Raw genomic sequence first — 23,492 nt, forward strand, 5'->3', positions numbered from 1 at the left:
ATCATTTCTCCAGTTATTTCATCGCATCCTGGCGCTTTATTAGGTTTCAATTCTTTCACAGCCTTGAGGTATTCTTCTTTTGTTAAAGAGGGTCCCAGTTGGTCACTTGTTATGTTGTCTTCATTTTCAAGTTCATTTATGTCAGTAAGATCTTCATATAATGTTTCTATGTATCGCTTCCATCTTCCTCCCACTTTTTTGCTCGCAGACAACAGTTTCCCATTTTCACCTAATATGCTGTTACTACGGCCATTGGCTGTCCTGAATTGTTTCTTAATCAATTCATAAGCAGTTTCCATGTTTCCTTTCTCCATTCTTTCTTCGATTTCTTTGCATTGTATCGTTATATATTCTTCCTTAGCCTTCTTTGCTCCTCTGTTGACTAGGTTTCGGAGTCTTTTATAGTTTGCGATTCCTTCTTCACTCTTTGAGTTTTTAAATTTCCTCCTTTCCTCTATGAGTTCAAGCACATAATCTGTAACCCATGGTTCTCGTGCTTGTTTCGTCGTTTTCCCTATTGCCTGATGTGCAGCTTCTATGATAGAGTGTTTAAGGCCCGTCCATTTCTCATTTATTGTGCCATTGGGTATTTCTGCGACGTTCTGTTTTACCAGTGTTTGGTAGTTTTCGTTGATTCTGTCTTGTTTTAGTTTCCTCACATTATATCTGCAATATTTTTTCGCGTCTTTTCTCTTCTTTCTTAGTCTTAAATCAGATTTTAACAATACTAGGTTGTGGTCACTCGCTACATCAGCCCCTGGATAGCTTTTGCATTGTTTGACTTAGTTACGGTATATTTCCTTTACCATAATATAATCTATTTGGTATCTCGCTTTATCTCCAGGTGCAGTCCAGGTGTACCTTCTTCTCTTGAGCTGTTTGAACAAGGTGTTTGTAATTATTAGTCCTTTTGCTTTACAAAAGTCTATTAGTTGTTGTCCTCTGTCATTTCTTATTCCGAGACCATACTGACCTACAGCTTTCCCATCTTTTCCTTCACCAACAGAGGCGTTCCAATCTCCAAGAAAAATGAGGTTCTCGTTGTCCTTCATTGTATCCATCAGCTCCTCTAACTGATCATATACCTGGTCCACTTCTTCATCTGAATGATTCGTTGTTGGCATGTACACCTGTATTATTATCATGTCAACTGGTTCATTTGCTATTCTCATCATAATTATTCTATCACTGTATTGTACATAGCTCTGAACTCGTACACCTACGTTTTTATTTAATACTATTCCTACTCCTGCATGGCTTCCTTTTTCTCCAGAGTATATAATTCTATAGTTATCACTCCAAAAGTCCCCCTTCCCAGGCCACTTTATTTCACTCACTCCTAATATGTCTATGTCGTGTTTAGCCATCTCCTTTTTTAAGTTCTCTAGCTTACCACAAATGTTGAGAGATCGTACATTCCAAGTTCCTAAAATAATATTTCTTGTGTTTCTTCCACGCTTTGTCCCTGGCCCCAGCCGGAAATCCGAATTGGGGACTATTTTACCTCCGGAATTACATTTAGTTCAAAAGCCCACCATTATTGCTGCATAGCAAGGGATATCCAGTGGATCTTTAATGGAGTGGTTCCCTCTGCCCTTCTCCATATTTTGATAGTATATTTAAATATATTTGCTACTAGACATACTGAAAAATAACTAAAAATTAAACTTGATAGACATCGTAAATTTTATGACAAAGTGGCCAGGTCTTCAACTGATTTTACCGTGTAAACACATCTACCATCCACTTGCTTTTTCAACTTAATTGCACCTGACCTGTCAACCCACACATAGGCACAATCTTTTTCTTTCTTGATTTTTCTAGCTTCGGAGGACAACTTCCTTTTGAGTACTGTTAAACTATGGTTTACGTAAATAGGGTCCCTGAATGTGAATCCAATGTCTGCTGTGTTCAAATTCTTCTTTACCTTACGTCGTTCCATAAAATTGTCCTTATCAATACTTCTAACAAATTTTACTACTATTCCAGCATTTTCCTGGTGTTGGGACTTCTTTAGCCGATGACAGGTGTCGATCATTTGATTGTGGATGTCCAGATCCAGACTGCGACCCACCGTTTTAACAATATCAACTATGTTTTCATTCGCAACTTCCGGGATCCCATGAAGTTCCACAGTGTTCCTTCTCCCATATTGTTCAAGATCATCGATCAGCATTATTGCATCAGCTAACTGTTTTCGGACAAGTGAGTTTTCGATCTTGAGTTCCGTTATTGTCTTAATGCAATTTTCGCTCATCTGATATTGATGTTTTATCAGAAGAACGTTCTCGTCTAGCTTCTCATGAGCTAGATTTAACGATTTTCCCAAATCACCTTCAATTATTTTTGCTTGCTGTTGTAATTCCATCATAGTGTCACGAACAGATGTCAAACTGTTCACTTCATAGAGTCTATTATCAGATGAATGGATTTGTACTGTAAAGTATCTAACCACTTAAGCTACAGTTTTTATTTAATGCCAATCAAATGAATTCTTTAAACAAATATTTACCTTTTAATACTTTTGGATACACTTATAAGATATTTGGGTCAGGACCCCTTTTCTTGCCTGTCAGCGATTTTAATATATTGATTTTGATACATAATTTATACACCAGGGCGTAGATAACCACACTCTCGCTAGGAATATACTGTAACGTATAACAGATCAAGAGATGGGGGACGCGTAGAAAACAATGGACAAGGACAGAGGGCGGATGTAGTTTCACGATAGGTTCGACGGAATACAACAATTCTACTGAAAATAACAATGAACAACATATAATTAGTTAAAATACATAATAATTCAATAAAATTAAATGGTGGCTGGTGAGAAAATACAAATTTAAGGCAAATCTTTATGTAAATAAACTCAGGAAAAACAAAATTTAAACAAATAAGGGGTTAGAAACAATTAGATGAAAAATAAGTAACGACTTACACTAACACAAAGCACTTATGATCCGAGTTCAGTCAAATATTATTAGAGCGTACGGATTGAACCCATAATTCTACGGTGAGAAAATTTTTTTCTCAATATTTATTTCAAATGAAAGTTACTTGTTTGAGAGCGGCCATGTTTGCACTTCATGAGTCTGGCTGTCTCGTGGGAATGAGCTCACCGTGTCGGGCCGGCCGCAAGCTCGTGAAATACCGTGACACTTCGGTGGACTTCGAATATTCAACAATTTTTTCAAATTCAAGGAATTCTTCGTAACGAGAGATTTTGGCAACACAGTAAATCCAGAAATAAAGAATCTAAATTATTCTTAAACCCTACGTCAAGACAGAACCCACAGGGTAAAAATCAATGCAGTTAAGCCTAGAGACAAATCCGCGTCAGATCCGCGGACTAGTGACACGTGCCAAGGTCAACGGATGAAGAAAACCCGCGAAACGCCCGGGCAGAAATCATTTATTTCACCTGTTGCGAGTATGGGAAAATTATGAAATTAACACAGAAATAAATCGTAAGTCTGTCCGAAGTTGTGGAACAAATTTCAGGGAAATCGGTCTATTGGATGCGGAATTAGCATATTGCGCAACCAAGCTTCATGGTGTGAGTAGCGTCATCCCATAGAGTATAAAAGAAATCTCACTCCGTATATTTCTCAGTGTCTGTCTAGTTACTGGAGCGGCGGAGCCCGCGTCACTCGTCGGCAGAAAAGTGTGAAAATTTGGTCTCCGAATAACTTATTACATGTTCGTGGTTATGGTTCAAATATACTGTTAGAAATGGAAGATCATAGAAATCATCTGAGCTGCCACTAATGGAAACTTAGAAGGTTTAGAAGTAATTGAATTTCTCTCGGTATTCAGTGTGTGTTTGTTAAAGAGGAGTTTGAAGTTAGCTACTGCGTCTGGTTTCTTATCTGTTGGAACACCTGGACCTTTTAGTAGGGTGAAGGAGGCAGCGGTCTTGTGAACGCAGTGGATGTGGTCATTTGAGCAGAGTGTTTGTCGCTTGCTAAACGTTTGAAAGTGCGTTGGAAAGTGTTGTGCAATTTAAGTTGTATGTATGAGAAGATGATGATAAATTTAGCCATGGAAGGCTAAAATAAACGAGGTTTGCTGGTTAAATGCAGCCAGAATCCAGGACGATGGCTACGATTGCAGGTCTGTGAATATTTTGTATCAATGTTGTAGTTAGATTATTGTTTGTCCCTACCAATTTTCATTGCGTGTATTAGGTTGATATTTTGTAATGATCAGGAAAAGATATTATATTTCTGGTCAGCGTGTGAAAATCTTTAGTGTTGTAAAATTCACATTAAGAAACTATAAAATGCGAAGTTTAAATTTTGTGTTAATATTCTTTGAGATATTGTCCGAATTGAGAAAAATTAGGAAGGTGATCATGATAAAGTAGTCGTGGCGAGTGTCTTAATTTCGAATATCGTTTGCAATCAGAAATTTTTTGTCGAAATAATAATAATAATAATAATAATGTCTACCGCGGGATAAAATTTTCCTATGTTAAAAAATGGATTTAACAAGTATGTTCTACAAGGTTTACGGGTGTCTAGAAAATTCCAGTGAAATCCGATAAAGTTATGTTTTATTAATGGGAAGTAAAATTTTGTGACATCGTGTATGTCGTTGATAGGGAAAATCACGGTGTGTTGTTGCATTCTCGAGGTCCGAAAGTTGTATTAACAGTAAAATAAAAAGGTATATTTTTATAAAAGTTGTTTTTGTCACGAGAGGATTGAGGTTTGAAAAGTTTTGAAATGTAAGAAAAGGGATTGAAGGCGAAGAATTTATATATGTGGAGATAAGAATGGTAGGAATGTTGAAGGCAGAGAAAGCCTGTATATTTCATAAAATACCGCCATGATAAGGCGATGAGAATGAATTTTTGAGACAGGCTATATTTGCCGAGGAAGAATTTTTGAGACGGGCTGTATATTAAATGTGAGATTTAGGTGGCAGGCTGTAGTATATTCCGCTAACAATCCGAAAGCTGGGACCTGGAGAAGGTCGGTTCGAGATAATTTTTGTGTGAAGCACAGTAAATTTCAAATAAGATCCCAAGTGAAAAACGATTTGGTGAAGGTGGTAACTCTTGGTAGTAAAAATTCAAGTGACTAGTTACGTAAGTCAGTGTAATGAAAATTAGAATAATATGACCTCAAGGATAGAAGAGCATTTCAAATACACTGTTGGTGTTGTTTGACTGTAATGACAAGTTTCCAATCAATAAAGTTCATAAATTACAATGCGGTAATTTATCATTAAATCGGAAACATTCGTGGAATGAGATATTGGACGTTTTAAAGCGATGTGTTTGGCTGTGTAGATTCATTGGGTTTTGTTTCACTGGATAGTCATGGGTATGAATGTTTGGAAAATGACGGTAGGCGATTTGAGGGCCTCGCCCTAAAATTATAGTATGGATCTCTGCGGTGGTGATTGTTATTTTCGGACGACGTCCACTAAATGCTAGACGTGTGTTGGAAGCTATTATTCTTTCCTAAACTTCATTGCGCATGCTGAGATCGTGTTTGAGTTGGGGGATTGTTCGCCACGCGATATTTATTTTCAAGTTCACGTTTTTTTGTAACAAGATAAAGACTTACTGCATTTTCCGACTTGCGTTCGTTCTGTGGCAAGAGTTGTTTCGTTGTATGTTATTAGTTTCGACCAGATTTACAGCCGAGATATCAGAGTTTGTTTGAAGTTACGATTTCGCCTGATATGCTAGGGGAAGCGTATACGACCCAGTTTCCGCTCTACAATAGATTTAGAACGTCACATGTTATCCTAGGAGTATGCTGATGATGAGACATCCTAGTTCACGCTCAACGATAGAATTAGGAAGGTACGTGTACATAGAGGTTAGTGTTAGGGTGTACAGACGTTAAGTAGGTCCGACGGTAGGTCTGGGATGTCAGCTGTACATACTCAAGTCTTAGATTAGATGTTTTTGCGAAGTGACCTGATCGATGGTCGTGTCTGCAGTAGTGTAAACAATGTGAAGAGGGTTAGCTCGGTAATAACGAGGTCAAGCTTGTGCGCATCCCTCAACAGCTGGAAGGTGTTTACTCAAGATTATGGGATCACTGACGGCATGCAAAATGAGGGTTGTCCAATATTGGATACTGAGCTAGCGGTGATTGAATATTTACTGCAGTGCGCCATGCGTGTTGAGTTCAAATAACTTCGGTATTTTATTATATTTTACGGATTTTATTTGTTTGTCGTTCTGACGTCCGTTTCGCTTTGATAGTGTGCATGTTGACACTCAACGTAGTCGTGTGAGACTTGAGTTACGAATGCGGATTCGATTCGTCAGCCAGTAATATATTTTCTTTTCAATCTTTGTCGTTCTTGCATTTTTATACATAGTGGAGTTCGATCAATTGATGACTTTGTAGGTAGTGTGTTGGGACAAACAATAAGTAGATGGATCTGTAATGGTAGTCATTGTTAAGTAGGAAAAAATTCAGGGAATTTGTTTATTTTTTCATGTGGACTTGTAATTTTATTAAGCGTAACGTAACCATTTATAACCTGAAAATCGGTTTGATAATAATATTTTTCAAGTGATTTACCACTTGTTAATTAACTTCAGTGTTTGGCATTTCTTCTAAATGCGTGATGAATAAGTGTTTCCTGCATTTCGCAGTTTTGTTCCTTCAGAACAACGTAACGTAAGATCCTCGCGGATTGTGTTGTTGTTGGTTCCTTCTGAACAGCTGTTCGGGTGATACACGTTTTGCATCGGGTTTGTTTTATCACTTAAGTGTTTCATGAAATGACAAATACATGGCGGAATTTTGTCACAATTGTAAATGCTGCTGTTAATTGGTAGTGAACACCATGCTTTCCAATAATATTTCGCAACCTATCCAAAGCAACTGATAGTCAATTTGGTTCGATTAAGGGTCCATTCGGCGGGTGTTCCGTATCCGAAAGCGTATTCGACTGGTGGATAACCTTAGTTAAAAGTAAATCAGGCGTTCTACTTGTTGAAGGTCCGATTTTCCACGGATCGTGTGGATTAATTCTCAGTTATCGTTTGGATTAATAGGTGCCCGAATTTTCAGGTTTTCTTTTCACTTTTTCAGTTTCACTGTCCACTTATTTATGAGATTCCTACTTTCCCCGAAGAGAACTCTTCGATATTGTAATAAATGAATTAACGCTACGCAATGTGACTGCGTTTGAAACATTTAATAATTAATAATTAATTTCTTTGTGTCAAGAATTTATAAAAATAATTTTTTTGTGCCAATAAGAATTTAATAAAAGTTAGTAAGCTCATATTTGCTCCTCATTTCAAGTAGTTAGGCTCTCTTCTGAACCCCATCGTTTGGTTAAGATCGTGACCGAAACATTCCCGCAACGGCCCCAAGATTTAAGAGTTCAATATTGCTCTGCTGTAGCAGCTGTGGCCGACCAACGATGGAATGGTAAGTCCCGGGGATCACAGTACCGGTAGTAGTTTGTTCATTAAAATAAATTCTTAACTCCATTTGAACCTTAATCTATTATAAACTGTTGTTATAGATATTGTACCATAGTTAATAATTATTGACTCTACATATAAAATAAGAGTTTTGTCTGTATATTGCTCAGAATAAAAGAATGGTATTTCTGTATCGGTCGTGTCGACAGTAACGAGGAAATGCACTTTTAATTCTCCGCCATCTGTCTGCCCGTCTGTATGCATATACGCGTATCACGAAAAAATGGCTGAAGAGAATTGATTGAAGATCGGTGTGTAAAGTCGGGAAATGAAGCGCTACAATCTAGGTTATAATAATTTTATTCACGCTGAGTAAAATTGTAGTTTAGGGAAAGGCCTGAAATTCAGTTGTCAAAAGTCTATGTTATTAGTGGTCCTATCGATAAATACTACGTAACTATACTTACAGAGAGTTACATTTCCGATCATTTATGTCTTATACATTTTTATCGTACTGACTATGACAATAGAGAATTTCATTAATTTTGATTTTTGTTGCTAAGTCCATATCTTTGCCGAGCCACTAGGAAATGGAAAAAGAGAATTTAATGCAATTAACTAAAATCTTATTCACAACGTTCTAACAAAGTGTTAACAAGAGAAAACGGTATCGAAATAGTAAGGTAATTGACCCAGAAAGAAAATTAATTAATACCTGTGATAATGCAAATAAATAAGTCAAATCAAATTAGAATACATTACAATGAGAGGAAAATCCCGTAATCAACACTCAAATAGAAATTATATCACATTATAACAAACTTGAAAACAATTCGTTGTTTGCTCAGATGAATGAATGTTTCTGCTACGTTCCAGTTTTATAACTATCCTTTAGTTTTGTGTTAATGGATAGGTATTTTTTGAACATGACCCAAGTCAATCTTTGTGTTTTATCTACCTTGTTTGTTCTTATTTGGATCGAGGTTTCCTCTTTTAGGTTGTTTGTTATTATTTATCCGAGGAATTTGAATAGGGTGAAAATGTTGACCTCGTGGCCATGAATGCTTATTTCTTTAAATGACGTTGAATTTGGTACATATTTTGGAATGATTTCTTGAGGACAATTTTAGTTTCAATGTTTTGAAGTTCTGAAAGCTGTGTTTTAGCGACGTCGGAGTCAGTTGCTAATGATGCAAAGTCGTCGACGAAACCTAGGCAGTTCGTTTTTCATTTTTCTGCGTATTTTTATATTTTGGGGGGATTTCGTAAACCGTTTCCTCATTACCATTTCTAGAGCGCAGTTGGACAGTAGGAGTGAGAGTACACCACTCTGGCGTAGTCCTGTTTCCATGTCGGATTGTGCCGATAATTCGCCACTGAACTTCACTTTCGACTTGGTGTTTGTGAGGGTCAGCTTTTTATGTACGTTGAGTGCTCAGCGCGGAGGCTGGTTTGGATCTCAGCAGCTCCACTGTCAGCTGTCATAGATAGCCCAGGTGTCAGTGAAGCGGCGTACTAGGGAAATGAGGAGTGAAGTAGTTTCTCGTTGCTTTCCTCTCCGGGCCAGAAGTTGCTACTACTTATCAGCCTGCCAAGGCCTCTGAAGTACCCGCACTCACCGATTCTATGAGAGTCATTTTACCACCGTTCATAACAGGGAATGGCTGCATAATGAATCGCTCATTCCTCAGTCACTTTCATCGTCAAAGCTAAGGATGAGACTGAGGTAGCGGAATGAATGTAACAGATTTGTTCTAGCCCACATCAGAAGACATAGCGCACTTATTTCAGATAATTTAGAGAGGGGAAAATAAAATTACCAACCTTAAAAGTGAATGACGGCGACTCCTCTGGATGGAGTAATGTGCATATATGTTTTTCAGTAATAACTGGCTTTGTGTACGGCCGGAACCACCAGGATACGTTACAGAGTTCGTGACTGATTACCACCACTTCCTGCTTCATCAGTGTCTCTGGCTCAGTCTCTTCTCTCTGCAATATATAATAATGTAAAATTTATAAAATAACGTCTTTTATCCTGTATAGAATTAAAAAGGAATAGTTATATATCTCCACCTAACGAGGTTTCTGTCAATTTGCCACCAATTTCCAATGCTACTGAATTACAATCTATATCATCGAATTCTAGAACTTCTGCAATTACAACCAACAAATCTGCTGTTAGATGTTTTAGATGTAATGGCACTCGACATGCAGCTGAACAATGTGCTGCTCCTATTATAGAAAACGCGTACCACCCTCTTAACAGGCACTAGACAAATTCAGGGCGTATATCTGTATTTATTTTCAAATCACAGTGGTGAGCAATGTTCTGCGTCATCGTCTATATGTGGCACCGCTTTCTTCACAAAATGTATCCCATACATTATCGCAAATACCAAGCACCTCACATGTATTGTACCCTTACTGGGTCATTTAGGGCAACTATTACATAATTCGGTTCCACAAACAAATGTATAGATGGAATAGTTGGATGAGAAGCTCCAAAGTCACTTACCAGGTTTGAAGCCTCGTCCTCCCTACTTTCATTTCGTCACCGGCTGAACTCATAGCATACGGGCAATGGAATGTTCGAAAAAGAAAAATAGGCACTAGATAAAATATAACGAAAGTAGGATTCTATCACGTGAGAGGAATACACTAAATTTATTAAATGAGGAAAATCTTCGTTAATATATTATTTGCTAAACATTTTATTTATACTGATAAATCACACGAAATTACAACATATTACAACATATGAACAAGAAACAGTCAAGGATAATGCAAACATTATATACATCGTATGCCTTCATGTCCTTGTAGTTTAATCACAGTCATAGTTGGTCCTTGGCATATCTCAAGTCACTTGATTATATTCTTGTCATGGTTTAAAAAATATAAGTACGTTTTATTTAAAACACGAGATTGCATCGCCGTGTATCAAACACATGGTCCATTTGACCACAACAGTTATATATTTACACTGAACACATACGTGTATACTGGGTTTACCTAACAAATTAAATTCAAAGAAAAATCAGCCAACGCTGGAATCGAACCCATCACCATAGAACACTTTGGGAAATAATAAAACACATAAACACATTACATAAAACATATCAAACTTATATCACACAATAAATCTCGAAGATTATGGCTTAACCAAGCCATGGTATCTGGTTAAATTCTTCGCTCCAACATGTGTCGAACACGGGTACTTCAGCTTCCAGGGTAAAAATTTTTAAACTCCAATCACTAGCTAATTCAGTGCATAACATGGGAATGGACTATCCTTCGCAAAATCAGAAAATTATCCGCATTACTTAAAACGTATCATTAGTATGGAATTGAGACTGCTCTGGTGAATGAAAAGGTTCTCGCCAGTCAACATTAGCCTGCTGGAAAACGACAAGGATTCCTCCGACCCTATGTCCACCCAAATAAACCTGTCAATCATGACAACAGCTGTGTGACCAGCTCTGTGGCTACAAATACACTGAAATCGTCGTTCTTTCTTTCTTTCTTTCTTTTTCTTTTACTTTCTTTTGTATATCATCTCGGCTTATTCTCAAGTACGTATTCATTTGAGAGCCATTACTTATTATTCATTATTTGGCTATATATTCAGCCCATCTCAATAAATCACAACAACCACGATTATTATTATCTTTTATCATTCCAACAACACAACATGTTACAGCTTCATCCTTCCATATCATACCACCGCATCTCAAATCCGTTCTATTAATTCACAGAGAAGACTCCGTTATTACAGGCTATTTAATTCTTCTCGCATATCTCTATAATTCGCAAAATACCTCGGTCTGGGACATCTTCAATGACCATCTATTATCATACGGGATTTATAATATCTGGATCACTCTGAATCAAACATATAGTTTATATCCAACCTCCTATAAAAATATTTACCAGATAATAATATTACGGAGAAATTATAAGTTAAGCTAAATCGCTATTCTTCCCAAATACGTGCTTCATATACACTACGAATTTGAGGGGATCTATATAATAATTCATGCAAATAGATCTGCTAAATATCAATGATTATTTTGAAATCATTTTAAAATCCTAACTAAAATAATACATCTTTTCGAGTAACACACGTATGGTGTTCCCTACATTTTAAATGATTAATTATACATTTTTAATATTTACAAAATAAAAACTGCTACTGGCATGCAAATCTCGTGGTTTATATATTCAAAATATGTACTTATCAAATGATGGGTATGATTTGCCGTCATCTCGAGGTACATCTTAGGTTTTTACTCCTTCATGATGAGCGGTCTTCTCTCTGATAGTCCTTGGTTCCTCTCCATACTACCACGATCCAAGTCACGAACTGTGGTCTTCTTAGTTGAGTCTCTGGACGTTCCCTGTAGAAATGACTGCAGGCACTTGGGCGCGATTCTTGTAGGCTCCAAATCTTGGGTTCGACGATCACTCACGAACATACAGGCAAAAATGGGAAATCAGTTATTAAACACTGTTTGTGTACTTTCAGAAGGGATCTACTGCTGGCACAATACACCGATAATCAATGCAAATAGTGGCAAGTTTGTAGAAATCACTGTTCATTTCCCCATTAAACACACAGTTTATCACCACGAGTATCCATGGAGTATGCAAACGCTAAAATTTGTCAGGAACAGTTATTTAATTTTATTGAATGTCACTCACTCGTAAAATGCTTTGGACCGGTTATTACTGATTATTGCATATAATTAACTGTCTCACTACCTCTAAACAATCTGACGCGTTTGCCCTTTCATTAGTGATTGCACCATGAGCCGCAACTGACTGTTGTTAACAATTAAATGTTAAATATTAAAATAAGGCTTCTTTCCCCAACAATGCACATTGTCTGGTACCACACGGCTTATTCCGAGATATCTTGCATCGCACTGGTATGTTTTTCTTCTATGACACAACACTTCATAAACTGATATCCAAGTTCACTCCTAACGGGTTAGTACCGCAGCTACACAAATGACAATGAGATACTGTATCTAGGTCCTGGCTCTACTTATAGCCTCCGGACAAAATGGTCAGGGGGAGGTAATTGATGCCCCTGGCAAAATGAAGGTCCGGTAATCGGAATCTTTCAGCGACGTGAAAACACTCAAATTGTAGCTTATGACAACTACTTTCTACTGAACACATATAAAACTAAAGCGATCAGTAGGTCATTCACAATCTCAAAAGCGTCCTTTTAGAAGATCACGCGTCATGGTTCATCACGCAAGATTTCCCACTTTTTTCCACACGTCAGATTTCAGCAGTCGTCTTTACTCTGCGTACTGCTATATGACAAGCGTCATTACCGATCCACTATTCAAGTATTGTATTTATATGCAGCAACAATTAGCATTAAATACATCGGTTCGAATGAGACCTGGCTCATAATTTTCCAAAAATGATTTCAGATGAAGGTGTTCTTATTCTTCCTCTTTTTAGTAAATTATAGTGAAGTGGCACCAGCGAATGCGGTGTTGAATTAGTAGAGGACATTTATTTCTCAGGGGTTAACACACCTTAACTCAGCCCACTCTCTGACAACCTACATCTCCACGCGTAGCGTCATCTTTCCTTCTCGCTTCCTCGGAAAGAGAGCGCGATTTCAAGGTTTAGCAATACTGCGCTATCCTTTTTTCGTTACAGCGCAGGAAACTGCTCCCTTCGGGCTGAGGTATCGCAAATCACACCCCGGTTCGGCATGTGGACTGCTAATTACTACATTATATGTCACAGAATGTTGCGGAAAACGGCATATATAATTGACTAGACCTCCCAACATGCCTATGGCATGGTGATGAACGGTTACAGTATTAATACTAAAAATATTCCTTCTATGCCTTTGTTTAATTCGGAAGGAATTATTTATTATCAGGTTTATCTTTATCGATCACTACAAAAAATTGTCTCAGCCATTATATGATTTCTGAACGCATTCTTAATTGAACTGTTAAGTGCCCTCCCCTGCGAACCATGTGACTTTGCCGCGGTGTGGAGGCTTGCGTGTCCCAATGAAGCAGATAGCCGAGCCTCAGGTGCAACCATATCGCATGGGTATCTGTTGAGGGACCAGACTAAGGAATGGTTCATCGAAAGTGGGGTAGCAGCCTTTCGGAAGTTGCAAGGGCGGCAGTCCGGATGATTGACAGATATGGCCGCCTTGTGATAACACTCAACATGGCTTAGCTGTGTTGATAGTGCTACACGGCTGAAAGCAACGGGAAACTACAGCCGTAACTAACTCCCGAGGACATGCAGCTCTCTCAGTATGAGTGATGTACTGATGATGGCTTCCTCTCGGGTAAAATATTCCGGAGGTTAACTAGTTCCCCATTCGGATTTCCGGGTGGGGACCACACGAGAGGGGGCGATCATCAGGAAGATGGATACTGACATTCTGGTAAATTCAAATTTCGACAATTTCATCCATTTACCGAAAAAAAAAGTGTCCCAAGTCCCCTTAAGAGGAACCAGCATGGCAAGGTGTAAGATGTATGAGACGGGAGAAGTCCCATCCGATTTTCAGCAGAATGTTGTTATACCTATTTCCAAGAAAGCTGGTGCTGACAGGTGTGAAAATTATCGCACCATTAGTTTAGTATCTCATGTCTGCAAAATTTTAACACGTATTGTTTGCAGAAGAATGGAGAAACAAGTTGAAGCTGAGTTGGGAGAAGATCAATTTGGCTTCAGAAGAAATGTAGGAACACGGGAAGCAATCCTGACTTTACCTCTGATCTTAGAGGATCGAATCAAGAAGGATAAGCCCACGTACATGGCATTCGTAGATCTAGAAAAGGCATTCGTTAATGTTGAATGGACCAAGCTATTTAAGATTCTGAAGGTGACTGGGATCAGATACCAAGAACGAAGAATTATCTACAATCTGTATAAAAATCAGCCTGCAGGGATAAGAATTGAGGGCTTTGAAAAAGAAGAAGCATTCCAGAAAGGAGTGAGGCAAGGCTGCAGTTTTCCCCCTCCTTTTCAATGTTTACATAGAACAAACAGTAAAGGAAATCAAAGAGGAATTTGGAAAGGGAATCACAATCCAAGGAGAGGAAATGTAAACTTAAGATTTGCCGATGATATTGTTATTTTATCTGAGACTGCAGAAGATCTCGAGAAGCTGCTGAATGGTATGGACGAAGTCTTGGGTAAGGAGTACAAGATGAAAATAAATAAGTCCAAAACAAAAGTAATGGACTGCAGTCGAACGAAGGCAGATGATGCTGGAAATATTAAATTAGGAAATGAAGTCTTAAAGGAAGTAGATGCATATTGTTACTTGGGTAGTAAATTAACTAACGATGGCAGAAGTAAGGAGGACATAAAATGCAGATTAGCACAAGCAAGGAAGAGATTTTTTAAGAAAAGAAATTTGCTCACTTCAGACATTGATATCGGAATTAGAAAGATGTTTTTGAAGACTTTTGTGTGGAGTGTGGCATTGTATGGAAGTGAAACATGGACGATAACTAGCTGAGAAAGAAAGAGAATAGAAGCTTTTGAAATGTGGTGTTACAGAACAATGCTGAATGTGAGATGGATAGATCGAATCACAAATGAAGAGATACTGAATCGAATTGGTGAGAGGAGATCGATTTGGCTAAATTTGACGAGAAGAAGAGATAGAATGATAGGACACATCTTAAGACACCCAGGACTTGTTCAGTTGGTTTTTGAAGGAAGTGTAGTTGGTAAGAACGGTAGGGGTAGACCAAGGTATGAATATGACAAGCAGATTAGAGCAGATGTAGGATGCAGTAGTTACGTAGAAATGAAAAGGTTAGCACAGGATTGGGTGGCATGGAAGGCTGCATCAAACCAGTCTATGGACTGATGACTCAAACACACAAGTGCCCGTAAGAGCCTATAAGCGCACATTACAGCCCAAAACAGACCATAAGAGCCCATTGGAACCAATAAGCTCCCATCAGGATTCATAAGCGCCCTTCAGAACCCATGAGTCCATTAGAGCGCATAGGAGCTCATTAGAGCCCATAGGATACTATTTCAGTCCATAAGTGCCTATTAGAACCCATAAAATCCATTATAATCCATAACTGCCCGTTAGAACCAATAAAAGTCAATATAGTGATCAGAGCTCATCAAACATCAATAGAGCCCAGACAATATCATTAGAGCCCATAAGTGCCCATAAAAAATCATTATATCCCACAAGATTCCAACAGGACCTATAAGTGTCCATTTTAACCCATAATATTCCAACACGACCTATAAATGCCCATTAAAACTCAAAAGAGCCAACAGAGAATTAGAGTACATAAGAGCCCATTAGAGCCCATAAGATACCATTAGAGTTCATAAGCGCGCATTAGAACCCATACGAACACATTATAACTTATTAGAGTCAACAGAGTTTATTGGAGTCCACAAGCACCCAAAAGAGCCCATAAGTGCCCACTAGAAACAATTAGAACGTATTATAAACTATAAGAGTTTATCAGCATCCATAAGCGTCCATTAGAACCCGTAAGAGCCCATAAGGTACCAGTAGAGCCCTTAAATGCCCATTAAAACCCACAAGTGCCTATAAGTGTTCAGTATTGACCATTAGAGCCCATAGGCTTCCATGAGAGCCCTATAAAAACCCTTAAGTTCACATTTGAGCTCATAAGCGCCTATATGTGTTCATTAAAACACATATAGCTCTTTAGAGATCCGTTAGTGCCTATTAGAACCCTACATGAAAAATCTCTCTTTGGTGATGACTGACTGGAGATTTGAACCCACATACCGCCCAAGTTCAGAACTAACTGTATCATATTTTTCGGTGACTTTTAGCTGAGATTTATTGAACGCCGCACATGTAACCTGGAAATAATATTTTACCTTAAAGTCGTACGACAGAGGCAGCCTAATGAACTCCGACCACCAGCGGGAATTTTACGCACTCTATATTTTCCATCCCTTCTTCCGCTCAAATTGTCAGTAAATAATATTCGTGATTCGATCTACCTATCTGACTTCTCGCATTCTAGGTGATCTGTGCTACTCTGTTGTTTCTAAGATCTGTGTGAGGTGACCTATAGGTTTACCTACGTACTCCCCCCTTAGTCTTACTAGCAGCTGCTACTACAGGCAGCCTCTCAGTCCTATCGTAGATTGTGACAAAATCTCTTCAACGCTTCGCCTGATGCGGGTTTTTCTATTTCAGGCTGAAGCGCGACTCAGTGCAAGATGTTGATAATGCAGTGGTTAGGGAGTAAAACTCGGGGTGTAGTCTACTCCTGTCGAATAGCATCAAACAGCTTGTTCAAGGCTTAATACCTCCATATTACAAATGAACTACCATCTATATCCACAACCCACGCTCTTAGCGAACAATCGAGTGATTACCAACACCTGTCCTCCCTGCCAGCCGGTGACAATTATTTCTACCAACAAGGAGCTCGAAGTGTTGATATGCTGCTATCTGCTAGTTACATTAGCCTGTGCCTGTCTTAGATCTGTCATTTAGGCTGATGACCCTGCTGATTTCAATTGGTTGACCTAAGGCTTGTCAGTTTAAGCTGAAAACCTATAGTTAAAGATGATGTTCCACATTAATCATTTGACATGGGCCATTATGAAGGTAACTAATGATGTTTCATCCTATTTCAAATTATACGTTGGAAGAGCGGTCTCCCCCATGGTTCGTATTGATGGCTATATTGCAATAAAGTGAATTCTGGGGCTGAGAAAGGTGAAACATGTGGTGATGGGTTTCTCCGTAAAATAATGTATATTAGTATCAATTAGCACTATACGACTGACGAATTTTTGCCTACAACACATTCATATTTTGTACCAATAACATTTGAATTACAACAGCAAACACACATTTCACCCACAAAACCTGATGATTGAGAGAAAAGGCGTGTCTCGTTTTGTGAACTCTTTTCAAATTCTGCAGTGTGCGGAGATATAGCAATGCTTAAGCAGTACGTCAAGTATTAGTTATTCTGAATCCGAAAATATTCACAGACATGTCGACGCCAATACTGCCAGCACATTGCGTAACTTAGCAGGTGAACGTCGTCTGGAGGCAGCCAAAACAACACATCAACTTCTCCTGCCATCTGCAACTGTGACAGTTAGATCTGTACTTCTGCCTTGTCACAGTTGACCATCATTCTCACTTCAGCTGGTGCAAAAGTGTGACAATTTTCGTAACAACCCTCCGTTACAAGACACCGAACGAAGTTTGTGAGGTTACTTTCCTCTTTCATATCATAAATAAAGAAATCTATGATAGATCGAATGAGTCGTACAGTTTCATGCATTCCATGTACCAAATTTCCTAGTCCTTTTGGAACTGCGGCAAGCACAGCGGGCAAAAAAAAAAAAAAAAAAAAATAGTCATCCCTGGAAAAAAACATTACAGGCAACATGTAATACTCTCTAACTCCCCGATCCCATAAACCATGTATTAGCGTCAGGACGCAGGAGTTACTTACCGGAGAAACCAAAACAAGAAATTAAATAACAGGGGCCGAAAACAGTTAACTAACAGGACATCCGAAAAGTACCAGGCACAGAATATCTACCATTAAGTTGTTTCTCCAAATCACTAACTCGAGAAAGAATATAATGAGCTTAAACAGTGAAGGGGGTTGGGACAAGTACACATTCTTATGAGAAGAAGGAACTATCAAACTACATAAATAAATCGCGAGATGCACATAAAAGAGAACGAATTTAATTAAATAACATTCCATAAAATGAATAATCAGCGTGAATGCATAAACTAGAAAAATCCAGATATTTCTTTCAGGATGCCGCTAAGAGCAAGGTAAAATACATCAAAATTTTATCTGTACAGTTCTATTAATGAAGAAAACTCTAAATTATAAATTATGCGAATTGCGAAGGATATTCAAACTTAATTTGAATAATTAAATGAAAAGAACATGAACTTAACAGCTAAGAATACGATATGAAGACCAGGGACAATAAAGACTAGGGATTGCAATCCTATTTTCTTGCGTTCCAAAAATTCTGAAAATAATTTATCATTACTGATAACTCATTGAAAAAAAAAGTATAAATTCTGCATAATAAACCTTCATATCTGAATTGCAGTTAGGAAAATTTTGTGACGTCCAGCCGAAATACAACTACGAAGAAATCACGAAACTGACAATTAAAGGTTCACAGTAAAGGAAAATAATTAAATTAACACATGATACATCTGCCACACATAACAACTTAGTGACCGTCAAGAAAGCAGAACAAAATTGTCGCTCCCAAATTATATAGCACATAATAGACCAAACAAGGACAACTCGGAACACCGACCTCAAGTTGCGCAATCCAAAAATCAATTACAACAAATAACAGACAGGGATATGATAAAGCGCATCCCGCCAATTAAAAGAAAGAAAAATAGATTGGCTTACGTAATCCAAACGTGCTAAATAAGTCAGAAAATTTCGCCATCTCAAACCATTCAAATATCTTATGAATTTGAATCTTATAAAACCTACCTCCAATAAGAGAAAAATGAAATTTCCCTTATATCAGGTAATAATAATACCTTCATAGAATTTAAGACATTATCTTGCCCCCAGCAATTTGTATGGGCTTGGCGAGTTGACAGAAGATCTGGGAGGAATAAGATTTGCGATCACAAACAGATGCTTTCCGCTAGTTTCAGGACCAAGGAGTGAATTTCTATCGCCAGAGGTTTGATCGATTAGAAGAACATTCCAAGAGTTGTTCAAGGATACTGGGTGACTAAGTGGTGTGTTTATGTTCCCTTCAATGAATTGCGTAACTCAATAAACATTCACTGACCTTAGATGTGACTTTCTGAAAGCACCTTGCACGTTCTCGTATAAAAAGTTAATAGCAAACGAGAAGTGACATCAAGGACAATTACTATGTGCTATCATCATCATATCCCAAAGGCAAGGCCTTGTCGCTGCAACCACACTTGTCTCTCCTCTGCTGAGCATTTCAGGTCAACATATTTTTTTCAAATTTCAGCTTGTCCATCACGGAATCCAGATACTTCTTCATCGGCCTTCCTCTTCGCTTCTTAACCAGAACTTTTCCTTCCTGCATAGTCGTGAGGATTGTGTTATGTCGAAGCGTGTCGAAGTATGTGGTATAGCCTGAAAGAATTAGCTCGAGCATTTCTTATTGCAATAGGCGTGGCCCAGATACCTTTATATTCCCTCTAGGACGACTAGGCCTACAATGATATACCACAAGGCGTCCTGCACAGCGTGGATAAGCGGTGACTTGAGTAGATTCTGACGCAGCATAGATCACCAGAAGGGGTGTCAATTACTTGATAAGTGTATAAATAAATTCACCGGTACTCACATCTGTAGTTCCCCAGCCCATGATCGTTGCTCTTTCACGCACAGGAATAGGATCATCCTGTCGGGGAAGACGGGCAAGTGAAATGGTATTTCCGTCCAACGGCCACGGCTCATCAACCTGCAACAACCCAATAATTATAACTGCTTTACTGTAGAGGTTAAGACACTACTATAACATTTTATAAAGGATAACAACAATGTGGAAAAGGGCAAAGTGAGCGAAGACCATATACAGACACAACGCTCAGTTTAAGGGGAAAATACTGTAAACAGTGATACAGTGAAATGTAGAATAAAGCACCATCACTGGGAGCTGTAAATAACTTGGTAACAGACGAGCCCTCGGCTGTTGGAACGTTCAACCAAACCAATAACCAGTCCCCAAGGGACGTTCCTGAGTACAGATAGTAATGAACTGAATTATGAACAGCGATGCTGCGCTCAGACCATCACATTTAAAATTGATGATGATGATGATGATGATGATGATGATCAGCTGCACAGATTGACTGCTTCCTCGTGTTTCGGTCTTCATCCACATCCTTCAGATCCTTCAGTGGCATGTTCATGCTGGATGTGAAGAATTCAGTAGTTAGGGTGGGAGATTTTCAAACCACATGGGCTTCTGATAGGCTGTTGGCCTAGTCTCCGAGTACGCTGTCTCTACAAACGTAGGCAGCGTCTGCTGTGTATGGAAAACTGCATGTATGTGCGTCTCTCGCGTCCGGGATTTACAAAATACAGAATATTTATGTCAGCTTAGGTTATAAGCCTCCTCATTTCTACATAGACCGTAAAGGCCCGTCACACACGGCTCCATGTGGCAAAGCGTTTACTCATTTTTTTCCACCAGAATGTAATGCAAACCTCTTCTCAGCGTTCACACACTAACAACATTTAAGCACAGTGCTCCAATACCATCCCCATATTCATACAACAACACAACAGTGGTTTCTACAGCTACCAACGGAGCTCACCACGCACAGCTCTACGTTCTAATGACAGACGTCAAGTACCTCTGATAGCCCGCCAAACATTGAAATTCCCCACGCACCACATTTCAAATTCCCGCCACACTCCCAATAGCCAATTACAAGCCTTTTCCCGTTAAGTTGACCAATCAGAAGCCGATGTGGTCTGTAAATCTCACACCCTAACTTCTTAAGTCAATCCATCTCAATGCTGACCACCCTCGTCCCCGAGACCCCTCCAGCCTCTAGTCTTTTCCAGTGAGGCAGATCGTCTCGTAATGTGTGCAAAGTATGACAGCTGCAATCCTGTATTAAATGCCTCAAGAGACAGATCTGAGATCTGGTTTGATCTTTTGAATGACCCATGCATTTGTCTTCTTGCCTGTCCATGGGATACGCAATATCCTTCCCAAACACCAGAGCTCAATTTCACCAATATGCTTCCTGTCTCCCTTCCTTAAAGTCAAACTTTCACATCCACATGCACCTTTAACCATTCTGACTTAAGTGTGCAGACACTTGAAGATCTTATCGAGGTCTCTGAGTGCTGCTCGTCCAACAGCAAGTCGTCGGCGAATTGCAGGGCTACTTGAGTCACTTCTAAACAACTATTCACAAGTTGGCCTGATTTTGGCCTTGTTGATGTTCAGGTACAGGTCCATGTTCTCACTCTGTTCTCTGTCCTCGAGCTCTTCCACATTTTCACCAACCGAAGTGGAATCATCTGTATACCTCAAGTTGTTGATACTCAAACCACCAATCGTAAAACCGTGAGGTGACTCATCCAGTCGAGATTTCTTCATGATGTGTTTAGCGTTTAGTTTGAACAAGTAAAGCGAAACTATACAGCCTTGTCTTACACCTTTGCTAATGGGGAACCATTCTGCTTCACCACGCTCAGTTTTAATGTTGGCTTCTTGTGCCAAGTGGACGTTACGCATTAGGACTATGAGATGTTCAGGTATGCCCATCTGTCCGAGTGCATTCCACATTTCCGCATGCATTAAGCTATCAACAGCTTCCTGTAATCTATAAAGGACATGTACAGCTCCTTCTAGTCTTCCTCTGCTGTTTCCATCATCCATCGTACTTCACTAATGACGTCTCAAGTTCGTCTACCTATTCTAAAACCAGCTTCAGAAGCGGACATTTCACCTCCATGTACGGTTCTAATATTCGTTGTATCACCTTTCTGGCATTTTATTTGAGAGATGTTGAGTGATAGTTGGAGCAGACCAAACAATCTCTTTTTTGTAAAATGGGATGAAAATGGATCGTTTCCAATCTGTGGACCAAGTTGAGATTTCCAAATTTCTTGACATATTTCAGTTAAAACCTGAAGAGATAATTCTTCTGTTGCTTGCAATATTTTATCTGCAATTCCGTCTGTTGCTGAGGAATTTCTTCTGTATACCGGTAATGACTTTAGAGCTATTCTGATTTCATCGTCTAACACAAGATGTAATCTCTTTTATTGAGTTCACCATCACTAATCGTTTCTCCATTATCATTCCTTCACTCTTCAAATTCTTGATTGAAACTTATTTCTTAGGTGGATATACAGTATGTAGGAAGACATTTATCATGTTGCTTCCAAGACAGTAGTACAGCTGCTTATATCTGCTAACAATTCTCTGAAATCTCTATTCACGAGAGTCATGAGTTCCCTCTTCTTCAGCATGTTGGCTTCCTTTCTTCTCTTCTCTATTGTTATAGTTTCTGTTGTCATCCAATGTAATGCCCTCCCTCATTTTTACCATCCATCAGCAAAATCTTGGCCCACACCGTGGACAAACCTGCAGGTAGCATCAGAAACTGGGAGGCCTGGTACAGGAGATGCGATCCCACTTATTCTTCACATCGCCCGACGACCAGTTTCAGCAGGAGGACACAATGAGGGAGAGCTGGACAAAATGAGGAAAAAGGAAGAGAATTAAGAGAGAGACGAAATTATCCTAAGTGAGCAGCAGACATATTGGAAAGAAAAAGAAAGTTGAAAAGTTAGGGACATGGAAACACGTTAGAGGGAGCAAGGAGGGAAAAGTGCCAACAATAATAAGAATTATTCGGCACACGTGTTTCTAAGGAAAGGTGTGTAACAGAGGTAGCCACATAACCATCACCCTCCAGTCAGTAACCTCCTACACGGAATCACACTGATGCCACCCCCGACTACCTACTATGTTAGTACCTATCCTGCTTGCTTTAAGTTGTTCGTACGTACGTGGAAATTTACCACCTTCTCCTTACCTTCTCTTTTCCTCAACTTCTGCCTAAACTAATTCCTGGATCACATTCTTCCCTTGTTCAGTTCCTCCACATGCCTAACAATTGACTGACCCATGACCTGAGCCTCACCCTCATCATTAGATCTCCTCCTCTCCTTGTCTGCCGTAACTTTCCGGACGTGAAAACTTACAATTCTCTCTATCTCAGCTTCCTCTTGTTAGCTTCTACTGTACGTATCCCTTTCCTCTTGCCCCGCCCCTTCGCTGTAACACTTCAATGGCCTCCACATTCCCTCTGCTGATCTATCTGCAGTGACTCATACAGATTCTTTACTGACACCTCTCCTGGGCCCACTACCGGAGGAAAACCCTTAGCGTTCCGTATCATTCCCCTTAACATAGACCAAATGTCTTCCACGACTTCTCCCATTCCTTCCCTTCCCTTCCCTCTTGCTTAACTACGGAATGATGTATATTGATCTTCCATTATAAGTCTAATTATCTCCCT

At 39.1% G+C, this 23,492-nt stretch overlaps 1 protein-coding gene across 1 annotated transcript in view; it reads right to left on the reverse strand.

Annotated features, from left to right (window-relative positions):
• LOC137502683 (uncharacterized) overlaps positions 1 to 23,492 on the reverse strand; it is a 202,685-nt gene that overhangs the window by 152,942 nt on the left and 26,251 nt on the right. The window contains exons 2-3 of the mRNA XM_068229624.1: positions 19,787 to 19,903; positions 9,236 to 9,403 (exon numbers count right to left, since the gene is read on the reverse strand). Of these exons, the coding sequence (XP_068085725.1) occupies positions 9,236 to 9,403; positions 19,787 to 19,903 (285 nt within the window). The remainder of the gene's footprint in view (positions 1 to 9,235; positions 9,404 to 19,786; positions 19,904 to 23,492) is intronic.

The sequence above is a fragment of the Anabrus simplex genome, chromosome 11, assembly GCF_040414725.1.
Source record: "Anabrus simplex isolate iqAnaSimp1 chromosome 11, ASM4041472v1, whole genome shotgun sequence".
Taxonomy (NCBI): Eukaryota; Metazoa; Arthropoda; class Insecta; order Orthoptera; family Tettigoniidae; genus Anabrus; species Anabrus simplex.